This window comes from Mus caroli, unplaced genomic scaffold (genome assembly GCF_978045245.1).
Source record: "Mus caroli unplaced genomic scaffold, Mus_caroli_1 scaffold_16, whole genome shotgun sequence".
Taxonomy (NCBI): domain Eukaryota; kingdom Metazoa; phylum Chordata; class Mammalia; order Rodentia; family Muridae; genus Mus; species Mus caroli.
In genome coordinates, this window is record NW_028227271.1 from 17,931,557 (window position 1) to 17,945,630 (window position 14,074).

The window sequence follows — 14,074 nt, forward strand, 5'->3', positions numbered from 1 at the left end:
CAGCAAGTGTTCAAACACATGAGCCTGTGGGGACAGTTCACATTGAAGTCACAGCCCTTGTCATGGCCACCCTTGTCGTGGCTACCCTTTCTAAGGTGGATATAAAGCGCTGGCTCGCTGGGTCCAATTTGCCTTCCCTAATGATTAATGACAGTGACTATTCTTACCTATTTTTATTGGCCATTTGCAAATCGTCTCTGGAGAAATGTCCATGGAAACATTCTGCCCTTTTTTTGAAGCGGGCCGTCTTACTGAATTAAGAGTTCTCTGTACATACCAGGCAGAAGACTTTTAGCAGACTTACAATTTGCATACACTCTCCCTATTTGGCTTGTCACCTCATTCTTGACAGTATTGTTCACGATACAAAGCTATTCATTTGAGAAAGCCCCCTTTTTAATTTTGTGTCTTTGCTTCTGGCAAGACACCTGAGAAATCATGGTCTAACCCAGGTTGTGATGGCTGACTCCTCTTCTCCATCATCTCTTAAAGCCTCCTTTTCCCTTTTACTTACTTACTTACTTACTTATTGAGACAGAGTCGCTGGACTTCAACTCAGAGATCTATCTGCCTTTGGCCCCAAGTAAGGGGATTAAAGATGTGCATCACCATGCCTGGCCTCTCATGACCCCTCAGACTTAGGTCTGTAGTCCGCCTGCTATTGTCCCGAGAAGGTTTATCCCTTCTTGTGAAGATATCCAGCTGTTCTAGGACCGTCTCTTCTAGTACTCCTTTGTAAAATATTTTTATCGCCGAGCGTGGTGTCGCATGCCTTTAATCCCAGCACTTGGGGGCAGAGGCAGGTGGATTTCTGAGTTCAAGGCCAGCCTGGTCTACAGAGTGAGTTCCAGGACAGCCAGGGATACACAGAGAAACCCTGTCTCGGAAGAAAAGAAAAAAAAAAGAAAAAGAAAAAAGAAAAGAAAAGAAAAGAAAAGAAGAGAAAAGAAAAGAAATATTTTTATCACCAAAGGGTTCTGCCTTTTTCTATACCAGAAGACATAATCACTTGGTTTTATAGTCTTTGGTCTGTAGATTAAGGCAATACATTGATTTCCATACACTGAAACATTCTTGTAGTCATGGAATAAATTCCATTTCTCATATACAGAATACTTTCTCCACTTTGCCACACCAGGCTTGCTAGCATTTGTTAAGGAATCTCTGTGTAGTTTTCTTCTGGCAGAGCCTCCCACCTGGCTCTGTTCATGGGGCAGTAAGGGCCTCCAGTGGTAAATATAATCCGTTCCTCCCTCTCCTGTTTAAGAAGCTCTTTGACACAAGCATGTTAATTCTTCATCATACACATTGTCTTGGGGTTATGGGACTGTTTTAAAGATTACTAATGCAATTTCATATATATGTAAGGTATAGGTGTGTGTTATATCTGCATATGTGTATGAGAGAAGGGGGAGGGGAGGGAAAGAAACCAACTTCCAGGAAGTGCCCGATGGGACTGTAGAGAAGAGCAAACCTGACATCTAAAGGTATAGAGGGCAGAGCAACTCAGGCACACACTTAAAGAACCCCTGCTTCCTTGGCATGGCACTCTTTCTGGCCACAGCCTTCAAGTGCCCAAGAGGAGGAGGCCCACCCATACATTGGAGGTTATCTGCTCTAGTCGAAGGCAACTGATTTAAATGCCACTCACGGAGTTCACATCTGCAGCAACACACACTGGTGTCTGACCATCAGCCTGGCTACACCAAATCAGCCAATGCAGTTGACTACCAGTGCCTTGCACAGAATTCCTCCATTCTGAACTTACTTTGCAGGGTTACTCGTGAAATCCCCTTGGTGCTCTGTATCTCTGAAATCACCCAGTGTCGCCTGCCTGCTTGAGTGACTCCCTCTCTCCCTTCCACTCTTTCTCGGACCTGCTCTGGGCAGCTAAAGCTGTGGGGACTTTCTCTGGCCTGCTGTCCATTTCACTTGCTCCCCTCCTCTGTCTGCTGTTCCAGTGTCAGCAATTGTGCTAACAGCTGGAGACCGCATCTGAGTGCGGTCAGCCCACTGTGGGTAGAGCCCTGCTGCACCTTCAGGTTCTGCATCTATTTTCACCTTCTTCATCTCTCAGGGGCTTCTTGTGTCCTGAGTTCTAAAGTTTCCAGTTTTTTCAGATGCTCACTGATTTCTGCTCTGATGCTACTGTGAAGAAGAACACAGCATGCCTGATTTGCACAGGCTCGCCCAGTGTTAGCTCTGGTCCTGCATGAAGCAAGTGGCCCGTGCTCTGGAAAGGAGCACGTCCTCTGTGCTGCCGAGAAGTGCATGGTTCTTGCTGACCACCACCTTCCAGACCCTCACTGGTCTTCTGCTGAGTTTTCCTACCCATTGTGATAAGCACTATGCTACCAATTTTTTAAACAATTTTTTTCAACTCTTGAATGACTCTGTATTTGAATAGTAAAGAGACAGGTAATCCTGAAACATGTACACGCATGCACACAATACATACATTGTGGCTGCCACATACAGTAGTGCACTGACAAGGCCTAAAAAAACTCCAAACCTTCCAGTGACAGTCTCTGGCCCATGTGGCCACACTATGACCAAATTTGTTTTCCAATCTGTCAGCAGAAGCCCACTGCTCTGACATTTTGTAAATGTTTGTAAACTCACAGGCACTGAGGTTCACCCCTGTCCGTAACACTCTACCCGCTCACGCCATGTCTGCACTTCCTCCTGGATGGCAACGGCCACAGAAGCTGCACTGTGCACAGATGTTCCTTAGTGTGTCTCTTCAGGCTGCAGGCTTGGGAACAAACTGTGGACGGTGGCAGCAGCTCCCCACAGAGGAGCACGCCAGGAAGCCGGGCAGATGAACTTTGCTGCATGCAGTCCAGGCTCACATCACACAGAGGAAAGACTGGTACACTGAGGGAAGACTGAAGGCCAGCAGGAGAGGACACACTTCTGAAACTGAGCTGAGTGTGAGGCCTCAGCAGCATCCTTTCACCACCGTCCCTCAAAGTCTGTGGCAATGCACCCTGGAGGGGCAACCATGAGTGTAACCCAGCCAGCGTCCAGTCCTCTGGCAGCAATCTGCTTCCTGGGTAAGCAGTGTGGTAACAGCCTGGCAGCACCACATACTTCAGCCATATTCAGAAACATCCGCTCCAGAAAGCAACGCTAAGAGCAAGCTGTACTGTTAAGTTCTGACTTACACAAGAAACAAAGAAATAAATATTCTTAATGCTCATGGGGAAATGCATTGTTTGTTCCAGTCCCCTGCCATGTTTGCTTTCAAGAGTAATTTATGAGAAGATGACATACAGAATCAAATCAACCTGAGATTAAACCTCCTGAGCGAGAATCCGCTGTGAGACAGTCTTCCTCGCACAGAACAGCCATCGTCATTCCTCCCGAGCAGCCAACCAACATTCAATTACCCTAAGGTATCAGCCCAAAGTGCCTGGTCAAAATTGTTTCTAAATTGAAATAGCAAAGACGCGTGGGGGGAATGCATCTTTGTTTTTTTGGGTTTTGTGGGTTGTTGGTTTTTTTTTCCCCCTCCTATACCCAAAATATTTATTTAAACTAAAATGCATCCTCTGCTGAAAATGTGTGAACCAAGGTGATGGACTGATGCTTTTTAATTTTAAGCCAAATTTAACATTCTTGGACAGAATATGATAGTGACTGTTTTAAAAGTACAGGATTTACTTAAAAATTATACCATGGAGGGGGTGCTTAAAAAATCCAATACCAGCAGAATGAGTTCATGAATTATATGACATTATCTCACAAACCACCACATGCAGGAGGCAGGATTGAGAGTGAGGCAGGAAGATGTCTCAATACAACAGAGAAAGCTTATGTTACTACTGGTGTAGGCAGAGCACTAAGGACACAGGTACTGCCAACTGCAGTAATACAGGCATGCAGAAAAGGGCTCAGAGCACCAAAATCACCATCGCCCACAAGTGACCACTAGCTGCCTATACAACAGACCCGCTCCCACGTGATAACGTCTACTGAGTCCCAGGAACCTGAGTGACCCCTGAGCTAGCTAGAGGAAAAAAGCCCAAAAGAGTGGTCTCCCGACAGGATGGCACCACTGATGCTTTCCCCCCAATCTGCACGTTCCAAAGTGATGACCCTCTTTCTTTGACATGAGCTTAAAAGCTCTGGATCTTAACTGCACAACAGAGAGCCATCTTAGGGATTCAATCCAAACGGAGCTGCCAAACTCCTATAGTGTACAGCATGACACCAACTTGCCCAGACCCAAGTACAAGGAAAAGGCAGACACCCAGGAGGGTGCATGTAAACTGAGTTATAATAAGCCAAAGGGGTCAGCTGCTTGCTTGCCTCCCATCTGAACCAACTCTCCATGTCTGTGGCCTCTTGTAGTGGTCTTGAAGATCATGCAGACCCTCTCCTGTCCTTCACTAAGAACTGCCTTCCTCAGAGCTAGTCCACAGCAGTGACTACCTGCTCCTCTTGAAACTTCTGAGACTTGCAGCCTATACACAGACCTTTCCTCAGCCTGCAGGAATATCAACTGTAGGCAGGTTAGCAAGCCTGGGTCATTCATCCCCTCCAATCAACAGCAGCTCAGGACATTCTCTATGAGAACAGTCCACCTCTCTAAAGCTCTCCAATACACTATTATGGTCACCAGTCCATCCTTCCTGAGCCCAGAGTCTCTCCTCCACTGGGGGGGGGGGGGGGGGGCTTTTTTTTTCCTGAGTCCTGTAGCTTTAAAAAAAAAATTTCAACTTTTATTTAGTGTGTGTGCACATTCATATGTATCTTTGCTTGTGTGTGTGTTTGTGCGCAAGTAGGGGAGAAGAGGCCCTGCAAGAGCAGCTCTGAGCCCAGGTCCAGATTGACTTGCAGAGCATAGTTCCTACCTCCTCTGATCACTGTTTCTCCTAGACAATTAACACCACAGTCATGGCTACTCACCCTGTCTGCTAATGATCAGGAAATGCATTAAGAATCACTTGGGTCTTACAACATAAGATGGTGGTAAAGCACTTAAAACAAACTTATTTACCACATTAATCAAATGGCCCATTCAGCCTGAACCATCAATCCTCTAAGCATGTGGCTGAACTTCACCATTGACTGAGGGCCACAGACAGAGGTCCTACAGCTCCAAGACTTCAGGAGCACCCTTGTTACCTCTCAGATGGTCCTGAGAGAACAGAGATGCTAAGGGGTAAACAGTAGCTCTCCCTCATTGCTTAGCAATGACCTATGATAGAAGCAGCCCATTGACTGGATCTATTGACATCCTCAGGGTGACCTGTCCTTGATTGATCCCATCTCTCCAGATGACCACAAAAGGAAGGATCTACAGCTGACTGCAGGCTGAAATGCTCCAGTCTATAACCACACAAAAACAAGGCAGTACCATAAAAGAGGTGGTCTCATGATAAAAAATGGTGTCAATTTTAAACCAATGTTCAAACCGAAGAATGACCCATCCTATGTGCTTAGTATGTTTTCCCACATGAATCAGAAAGTGCACACATCACTTATGACACATTATAAAATGCTCAAAGCAGGTGATGTCATGTTATGGTTTGCTACTCTAATGTAAACAAAAGAAAAGGACACATGTGCTTCTCTAATGTAAATGAAAGAAAAGGGGCAAGAGGACTCAGTAAAGAAACTTGTTGCTAAGCCTGGCAAAATGAGTTCAATCCCCAATATCCCTATACAAGAGGGAGAGAAATGACTTCCACAGATTGTCCTCTGACCTCCACAGGCATGTACCTACCAAACAACTTACCTATACATACACAAACAAACACACACACACACACGCCCCAAAAACTGTGGAGATACAGAACTCTGAGTCATGGCCCAGTCTACCTGTCACACAGCTAACTGGTCTGCATGCGATCCACCTTCTCATGAAACAACGCTACTGCTGTCAGGGTCAGAAGACGCTGAAAGCCAACTACTAGTCATACTCGAGCACATTAACCCAGCCCTGAAAGCCAGTGCACTGAGGCCACTAGGAGAAACCAAACTCCCAAACAGGCTCATTGCTCCCGTATATTATTTTAAAGTGGGATCCTGTCAGTTACGAGTATATCTACAGTGACTAAGTACGGATTTAAGGTGGTTTCTAAAGCTGCCCTCCAGGATAAGACTGCCCCTCTCCAGGATTAGTGAAGGCTACTCTTGGTTGTCAAACTTGACTGCATCTGGAATTAACTAAAACCCAAATAGCTGGACACACCTGTGAGGAATTTTTCCTTAATTAAACCATTTGAAGTGGGAAGAGCCACTTCTTTTTTTTTGTTTTGTTTTTAAATTTGTTCACTTTACATCCTGCTCACTCCTCCTCCTCCTGGTCACCTCCTCCCACAATCTTTTCCCCACTTCCCTTCTCCAATCTGAGAAGGTGGAGCCATCCTCCCAGGTATCACCCCACCCTGGCACATCAAGACTCTGCAGGGCTAGGTGCTTCCTCTCCCACTGAGGCCAGACAAGGCAGCCCAGCTAGAAGAACATATCCCACAGTCAGGCAACAGCTTTTGGGATAGCCCCCCACTCCAGTTGTTTGGGACCCACATAAAGACCAAGCTGCAAATCTGCTACATGTGGGGGTGGGGGGAACCTACATCCACCCCATATACGCTCTTTGGTTGGTGGATCAGTCTCTGAAAGCCCACCTAGGGTCCAGATTAGTTGACCCTGTTGGGGAAGATCCACTTTTAATCCGGATCTTGAGGTAGGAAGATCCACCTTTAATCTGTGTCACATCTTCTGCTGGCAGCATATATAAAGGACATGGAAGGAGGGAGCTTGCTCTTTTTGCCTGCTTGCTCTAATTCTTGCTAGCAAGTCCATCCTTCACTGACCTACTTCTTCAAAATTCAGGCATTTACTGAAAACCAATTGAGACATCTGGCCTCATGGGCTCAACAACTACTGGATTCTTGGACCTGGTAGACAACCATTGTTGGACTAGCTAGACTACAGCCTGTAAACAAGCCTAATAAATGCCCTTTCTAGAAGGATGGATGGATGGATGGATGGACTCTTTAGAGAACCCTGACTAGCACCCTGCCATTCGTTAGGACTGTGATGTTGAGAGACAATTTTTGGCACTGGTGTAAATATTTAGTAAGCACAGCAAATCCACTGACGTTCACACTGGGTATCCAGGAGGCACGGTGTCATGGTGTGTGCCTACCTGTGTACTCGCAAATGAAGACCACGAAGAACGGAGTGACCAGGTCATTTATTCCCTGAACGTATCCACTGGCAGGGTGTCGGATTGCCCATATAAACAAGATCCTTTCGAAAATCTGAAAGAAAATGGAATTGGCAGTAAAACAAGAAATAACATGGTAGAAATTTAAAATGCACTCACGTTTTTAATTAAAATATATGCCATCAATATTTCTCACTGTCTCCAACACTAAGGCACAACAACACATAGACACATCAATTCTAGTTTCTTTGCAGAAGTTCAACAATCCTAGCTTTTTATTGACTCTCAAGCACCATAGTGGTTCTACCAAACACTGGGTTCAGCTCTTCACCAGCACTCGCTTCTTGGCTCCTTGAAGACAGGTAGGTCATAGGGACACAGAGCAAATCAGAGCTTGGCAGGCAATGGCTCTTTCCTCAATGTTAGATGGGTGGGCAGGGAAGAGGGAGAAGGGGAAGGAGGACAGGAAGGAAAGAAGGATGCAGCACATGTGCCTGCATCCGTGTCCCAGCAAGGGAAATGGATTTCTTAACTCCCTAGAAAGTTATCTTCATCCAAGGAGACAAATGTAGGCACCCTGAGCCATGACTGTGTTGAATACCCTAGCTTCCTTCTTCCTCAGGACACTCATGCTCGGCTGATCCTTCCTCTTCACCATCTTTCATCCCGCTCACTCTTCTCCATTTCCCCTCTTGAGATTAATCTTATCAGTTGATATAGAGACACCACCCTACACATTATCCTATACGTATGTATGCATACCCACACCGATGGCTTAAAGACCTTCCTTTCATCCATAAGCTTATTGCCCAGGTCTCCCCAAACTCTGGCCTTGCCCCAGGGGCCTCTTCTAACCAGCACCCACACTCTGTACCCTATCAGAGCCCAGCAGATTACATCTCGTTCCCACAGCCCTGAGGGCCTCTCCTTGCCTCTGGCTTAACTGCTGGTATTTGAGACCAGTTGCAAGCACTCCTTTCTGTTCTGTCTGCTCTCTGCCCACCATCTTTATAGAAGAGCCAGTTATATCCTACCTTGTGACTCTCTGGTCTCCCTCCTTCCCACTGTCATTCTCTGGTGGCTCCTGCTTGGAACTGGGCTCCAAAGCCTGACAAAGCCAGGCTTTACTGTAAGCTCTGCCCAGACTTCACTCAGGCAAGCAGCAGAGGAAGGCAGTGCTAGAGTGCTCACATGAGTGAAGGTGTTTCAGAACCTCTAAGTACACCAAATCTGGAAGAACCCAATGGCTGCACACTCTGGGAAGTCAGGCCCTTCCTACATCACCTACCATCCTAAGCATGATTGGGCTTGGTCTAGAGCTCTCAAAGCGCATGAACCCCAGGATTTAAAAAGGAGAGGCCTAGAGCCTTGACAAGCAAAGATTCTAATCCCAAGGCATGGAGTCTACCATTGGCAAACTCAGACCCCACCCCCACAGCAGTACAGAATCACCCCCACTGCTCAAGTGACTAACAAGCCACCACCACCTGTAGCACTGCAGGCGCCAGCTCAATATTTGCTGAGTGAGTGACACGCTCATGCATATAGATTCATATACATTTTTCATCAGTCAACAGTTTCCTAGAGAGAAATGAATATTTAAACAAAGTTCAGAGGCTGGGGTACAGCTTACTAACACAACACTTGCCTAGCATGTATGAGGGCCCTGCAACAATCACTAGCACCACCAAAAACCTGAAATGAAATAAAATACAAACAAGTTCAGAGGCTAGGGACATAGCTCAGTCAAAGTGCTGCCCAAGAACGCACGTGAAAAGCCAGGGGCGGCTATAATCCCTAGCATATAATCATATAAGCCTAGCAAGCAGGGCAGAGAAGGTAAATCCCTGCAGCTCATTGTCCAGCCTGCCTGGGTGAATCTAAGAGTTTCAAGGTTAGTGAGACATGCTGGCTCCAAAACATAAAAGCAGAGGCAATCAGGGAAAGACACTCAGTGCTGAGCTGGGACCCATGCACACAAATACACGATACACATGCACGCACACACGCACGCACGCACTCATGCACACACTTCAAAATCTGAACTTCATCAGAGCCCCTCCCCCGACCCCTACCCCGTACACAGGAGACTGTCACAGCTACCCAGAAGCAGAGTTCCATCTGCTCACACCCACACAGGCAAACCAGACATATGCTGTGCCTTGCACACACCATGAAAGGCCTGAGAAGGCTGAAAAGACTAGGGCTGGCCTGAGCTCTTAAGACTGGTTCTAAGCTCAAGCCTCTGTCATTGGAACTCAAGGCAGACTCAGGACCACCCAATAGTGCCAGCACCTTCCTAAGAGGAACAAGGCAAACCAGTAGTAGCCCAATTTGCAAATAAGAGGCCAATGCTTTCCTGTTTCTACAATAGTGCTCCCCTGAAGGAGCCTCAAAGCAGGCCTCTGCCAGCTGCTGGTGACAAAGCACACCCTGTCATTATACTGCACTTGAAAAAGAAAGATCCAGAAATATTCCAGTTTCTTATGAGCAAAGGAAAGCTCACCGTCAGCTCAGCTGTTCACAGCTTAATTCCACCAGAACTAAGTGACCTGAAATTTCTACCTTACAGCTTTGTTTCTAGAACCACACAGACATAGGCTTCGGGAGTATAAGCTAAGACTGACGTGCAGTCAATGGGCAGTGGCTGGAACTGCAAAACCAGTCCTGATCCCTTGGTCACTTAATATCTATTGGAACTTCCTTGTCATATCATCTGAAAACATTCTGGGGAATGGGGATATTCTTCATGGGGCCATAGCCCACAACTCAATGAAAAACCCTTGGATTTTTCTAGCAATTTGAGCAGAAGGGTAGAAACAGCATGCTCACTTGAACAGGATGGTCTGTGGTGGCAGGGTCAGCTTAGCAAAGAGCAGATGTAAGGAGATCACACCAGGTGCAGAATGTTTACTCAAACTGAAGTGCTGTGGAGAAGTACACGTGATCAACCAAAGGGCGTGATGTACAGCAGCCTTGCACCATGGATGTGCCTCCTGGAAACAGACTGGTCTGAGAGGCCTCAACCATGAACACTCACAGACATTACTAGCTCTTGGAATTCTGTTCACCATTCTTGATATCCATGTCTGTTGGAGGGGCTGCATTAGAAGTAGCACAAACTGAACTCTTCCCAAAGGCTCCTTTCGGAAAGTCTGGAATGAAACTCTTGCTGCCACATGTTCCCCAGGTCTGAAGAAATCAGGAACCTGGTTAGGGCTAGGTGGGTTATGTGCCTGTTGTGCAGAAATGAGGCCCTGAGTTCAGAATCCTAGCACCCACCAAAAAGAAGTCAAGTTCCGTGGAGAATGACCAGAATCACAGCACTGGGCGAGGGAGGGGGGTGGGGATTATCTCACAATTATCTATAACTCTAATTGCAGGGGATCTGATAGCCTCTTCTAGCCTTGGCAGGCTACTGCTTGCATGTGGTACAGGCAAACACTCATATACATAAAATAAAAATAAATCTTTAAAAAAATAAAGACAAAAACTAAGTAAACAAAGCATTAATTCCCTCCAACCTGATCAGCAAACACAACTCAAACTGGGAGAGTCCACAACACCTAACAAGCTGACTTTAACACACAAGGAAGACCAAGGCAAAGGAGCCAGGACCAGCCAAAGGAGCCCAGCACATGGGAAATCCTGAGAGACAGCAGCCGGGTATGGCTGCTGGTGGCCCATGCTGGCTTTCCATATGGGAGCCATTCCAGAAATGGAGGTGCAGAAGAGCAAGCCAGGAGAAAAGGAGCAATGATGGAGGTCTCACAACCCCTGACCTCAAACTACGCTACAGAGACACAGGAACCAAAACAGCAAGGTACTAACTAACAACAACAGCAGATACACAGACCACAGGGACACAAGACTCAAACAAACCCATACAGCTGTACCTGCCTGACTGACCTTCCATAAAGGTGCCAAAGCACAGAGAGAAGGACAGACAGCCTTTTTCTACCCCACTGGAAAAGGATGGCTTAGATACTATCTCTCACCCAATTAATAAAAAAATCAATTCAAAATGGATCACAGACCTTAATAAGACATCAAACTGACCTTCTAGAAGAAAACATAGGGCTTTCAGTTGAGGACACCTCAGCAAGAACTGATAAGCAGGACTGTATGAGGCACCAAAGGAAACAACCCGGCAGACTGCAGAGACAGCCTGCAGGACAGACAGGAGGAGGTCTTCCCCATCTGACAGGGTGGGAATCCACAATCTACAAAAACCACGAAGAGCTAAACACCAAAAACTCATCCCATCAATAAATGGGCAAATGAACTGAGCACATAGGTCCCTACAAAGCAAAGAGATAGGGCCAATAAACATGTCATCAAAAGTTCAGCATGAGGGGAATAACCAATCCAGACTTCACTTAAAGTCTATCTCACCTTTAAAACAGCAACTAACGCTGGTGAGAAAGGAGCACTTCACCCCTCACCTGGGGATGCAAACTGGTGCGGCCACTGTGAAAATCAGTTCAGAGTCCTCAAAGTACCCAAGATAGAACTGTCACATGATCCCGTGACACCACTTCTGGATAGTTAGCTGGAGAGAATTAACACAACACTATGCACAACAGCCAAGTAACAGAATCACCCCAGATATCCATTAACAGATGAGTAGATAAAGAAAATGTGCTCTATGTAGACAATGACGTTTTACTCAGCTACAAAGGATAAAATTATGCTGTCTACAGGAAAATGGGTGGAACATGTTAAGTGAAATAAGCTAGACTCAAACGAGTATCACATGTCCTGTGTGTGTGTGTGTGTGTGTGTGTGTGTATGAGAGTGAGACAGAGAAAAAGCGACAGAGAGAGAAACAGAGAGAGACACAGAGACAGAAAGAGATAGAAGACTGGAAGGGAGTATTGGGTTGGGGGAATGGAACAAGTAGAAGAAAAGAATAGAAGAAGGAAAAAATAAGGATAATTAATGGCAGGAAACACAAGCAAAGTATAATACTTGCATGTGTAAAAATGTTTTAGTGAAATATATTATATTATATCATATCATATTAGTAGTTTTTTTAAAGAAAGTAAAAGTGTGATTATTAGGGAACAGGTAAGTAGGTAATGATGGCGTAAATACAATTGATGTACTTTACATGTGAGCAAAACCACCCTAGGGAAACACTCTAATCAACACATTGATGGGACCATCTGTCAACGTCCACCATCATGACAGGCAGACAGACACACTCAGGACTGCACTGCCCAAGGAGCACTCACTCAGGGCAAGGAGCACCCCACATAAGCACACTGCTAGCATCAGACATCAGTGGCTACCATCAAGAAGGGCAGTCCATAATTGTGCCACTGGTAAAGACATGACAAAGAACTGGAGAGCCACCATAATCACAGAGGTTACTTACATCATACAGAAGAGCTTGTGACACAAAGAACTTCAGAAGCACTATTCTCTATCTTGTGCCTGACAGTGAGGACCTGAAATTAAAACTCTTTGATTTCTTTGATGTGACATATATGTTAAAGGTAGCCGTCTGATCTGACATTTTTGCCACAAAAACAAGAGAAAAGAACATGAATGATAGACTAACCCCTACCCAAGAGACACCAGAAAAGTATGATGAACTGATTCAGTAGCAAGTAAGATTTTTCTGGACTCTTTTTTTTTTTTTAAACCTTTCTTTTTTTTTTTAAGATTTATTTATTTATTATATGTAATAATAATACGTATAATAAGTACACTGTAGCTGTCTTCAGACACTCCAGAAGAGGGCGCCAGATCTCGTTGCGGATGGTTGTGAGCCAACATGTGGTTGCTGGGATTTGAACTCTGGACCTTCGGAAGAGCAGTCGGGTGCTCTTACCCACTGAGCCATCTCACCAGCCCCTTTTCTGTGGCCCCATTTCTAAATTAGAAGCAGGGAGCATGACACCAAGTGTGGTGGTCTGAATGAGAATAGCCCCACAGTATATTTGAATGCTTGGTTCCCAGTTGGTGGGCTGTTTGGGAAGGATTAGGATGTGGGGCTTTGCTGAAGGAGGTGTGTCACTAGGGGTAGGCCTTCCAAAAGTTTCAAAAGCCCACAGCAGGCCCAGTCTCATACCTTCTCTCAGCTGCTGCTCCAGCACCATGCCTGCCTGCCTGCCAGCTGTCATGCTCCCTGCCATGATGACCATGGGCTCACCAGCCTCTGAGAGTGTAAGGCAGGCTGGTTAAATGCTCTCTTCAATAAGCTGCCTCGGTCATGGTGGCTCCTCACAGCACTAGAACTATAACTGAGACGTCAAGTGAAGTGACACGGGTAAAACAGACGTGGGAGACACAGGCCCCAGGACTGCTAGGCTGTGGAGATGCCCAGTCCATTGCTCTAAATGCAGCATGCCCACATGGGAAAAAAAGCCAATGAGAAGAATCAGGGTACAATGAAAAGAGCGACAACTTCTCTCTGGCAGGGCCTGCAGACCATGGTGAGACTAGGAAACAACATCAAATGAGGTTCTTGCCTTTCAGAACTTAGGGCGGGGAGACTCTGCAGCACAACCACGGCAAGATGGGGAACAGGTGGCTGCTGCCAGGGTCTCAAAGCACCTTCAGCCACCTGCTACGCACAGATGCACCAGCAGCTCAGGGGACCTGTCAACAGGGTGGGAGAACTGCTCTCCAAAAGCAGGGACCAGCAAGTGACCCCTGGCCCCAACACCACCCCAACCATACCTAGGCACATGGGACCAGATCTGGATCTGGGGAGACTGCCACCTCCACTTGGGAAGCCTTAAAGCCTGACAGAAGAGGCTGATGCTCCATGGGTACCCTCATTGCAAGGATGTCCCTTCTTTCCCAGTCACAGGTGGCTCCTATATCCACTCCAAGTTTCCAGTCAAACATTCAGTTTCACAACCTGTGTGGTTCACTATT

At 46.3% G+C, this 14,074-nt stretch overlaps 1 protein-coding gene across 5 annotated transcripts in view; it reads right to left on the minus strand.

The window, feature by feature from the left end:
• The window catches only part of Tbc1d22a (TBC1 domain family member 22A), a 274,856-nt gene that overhangs the window by 168,584 nt on the left and 92,198 nt on the right, over positions 1–14,074 (minus strand). For all 5 annotated transcript variants that reach the window (XM_021183325.3, XM_021183327.3, XM_029469434.2 and 2 more), the window contains exon 8: positions 7,163–7,277. In XM_021183325.3, coding sequence (XP_021038984.1) covers positions 7,163–7,277 — 115 coding nt within the window. The remainder of the gene's footprint in view (positions 1–7,162; positions 7,278–14,074) is intronic.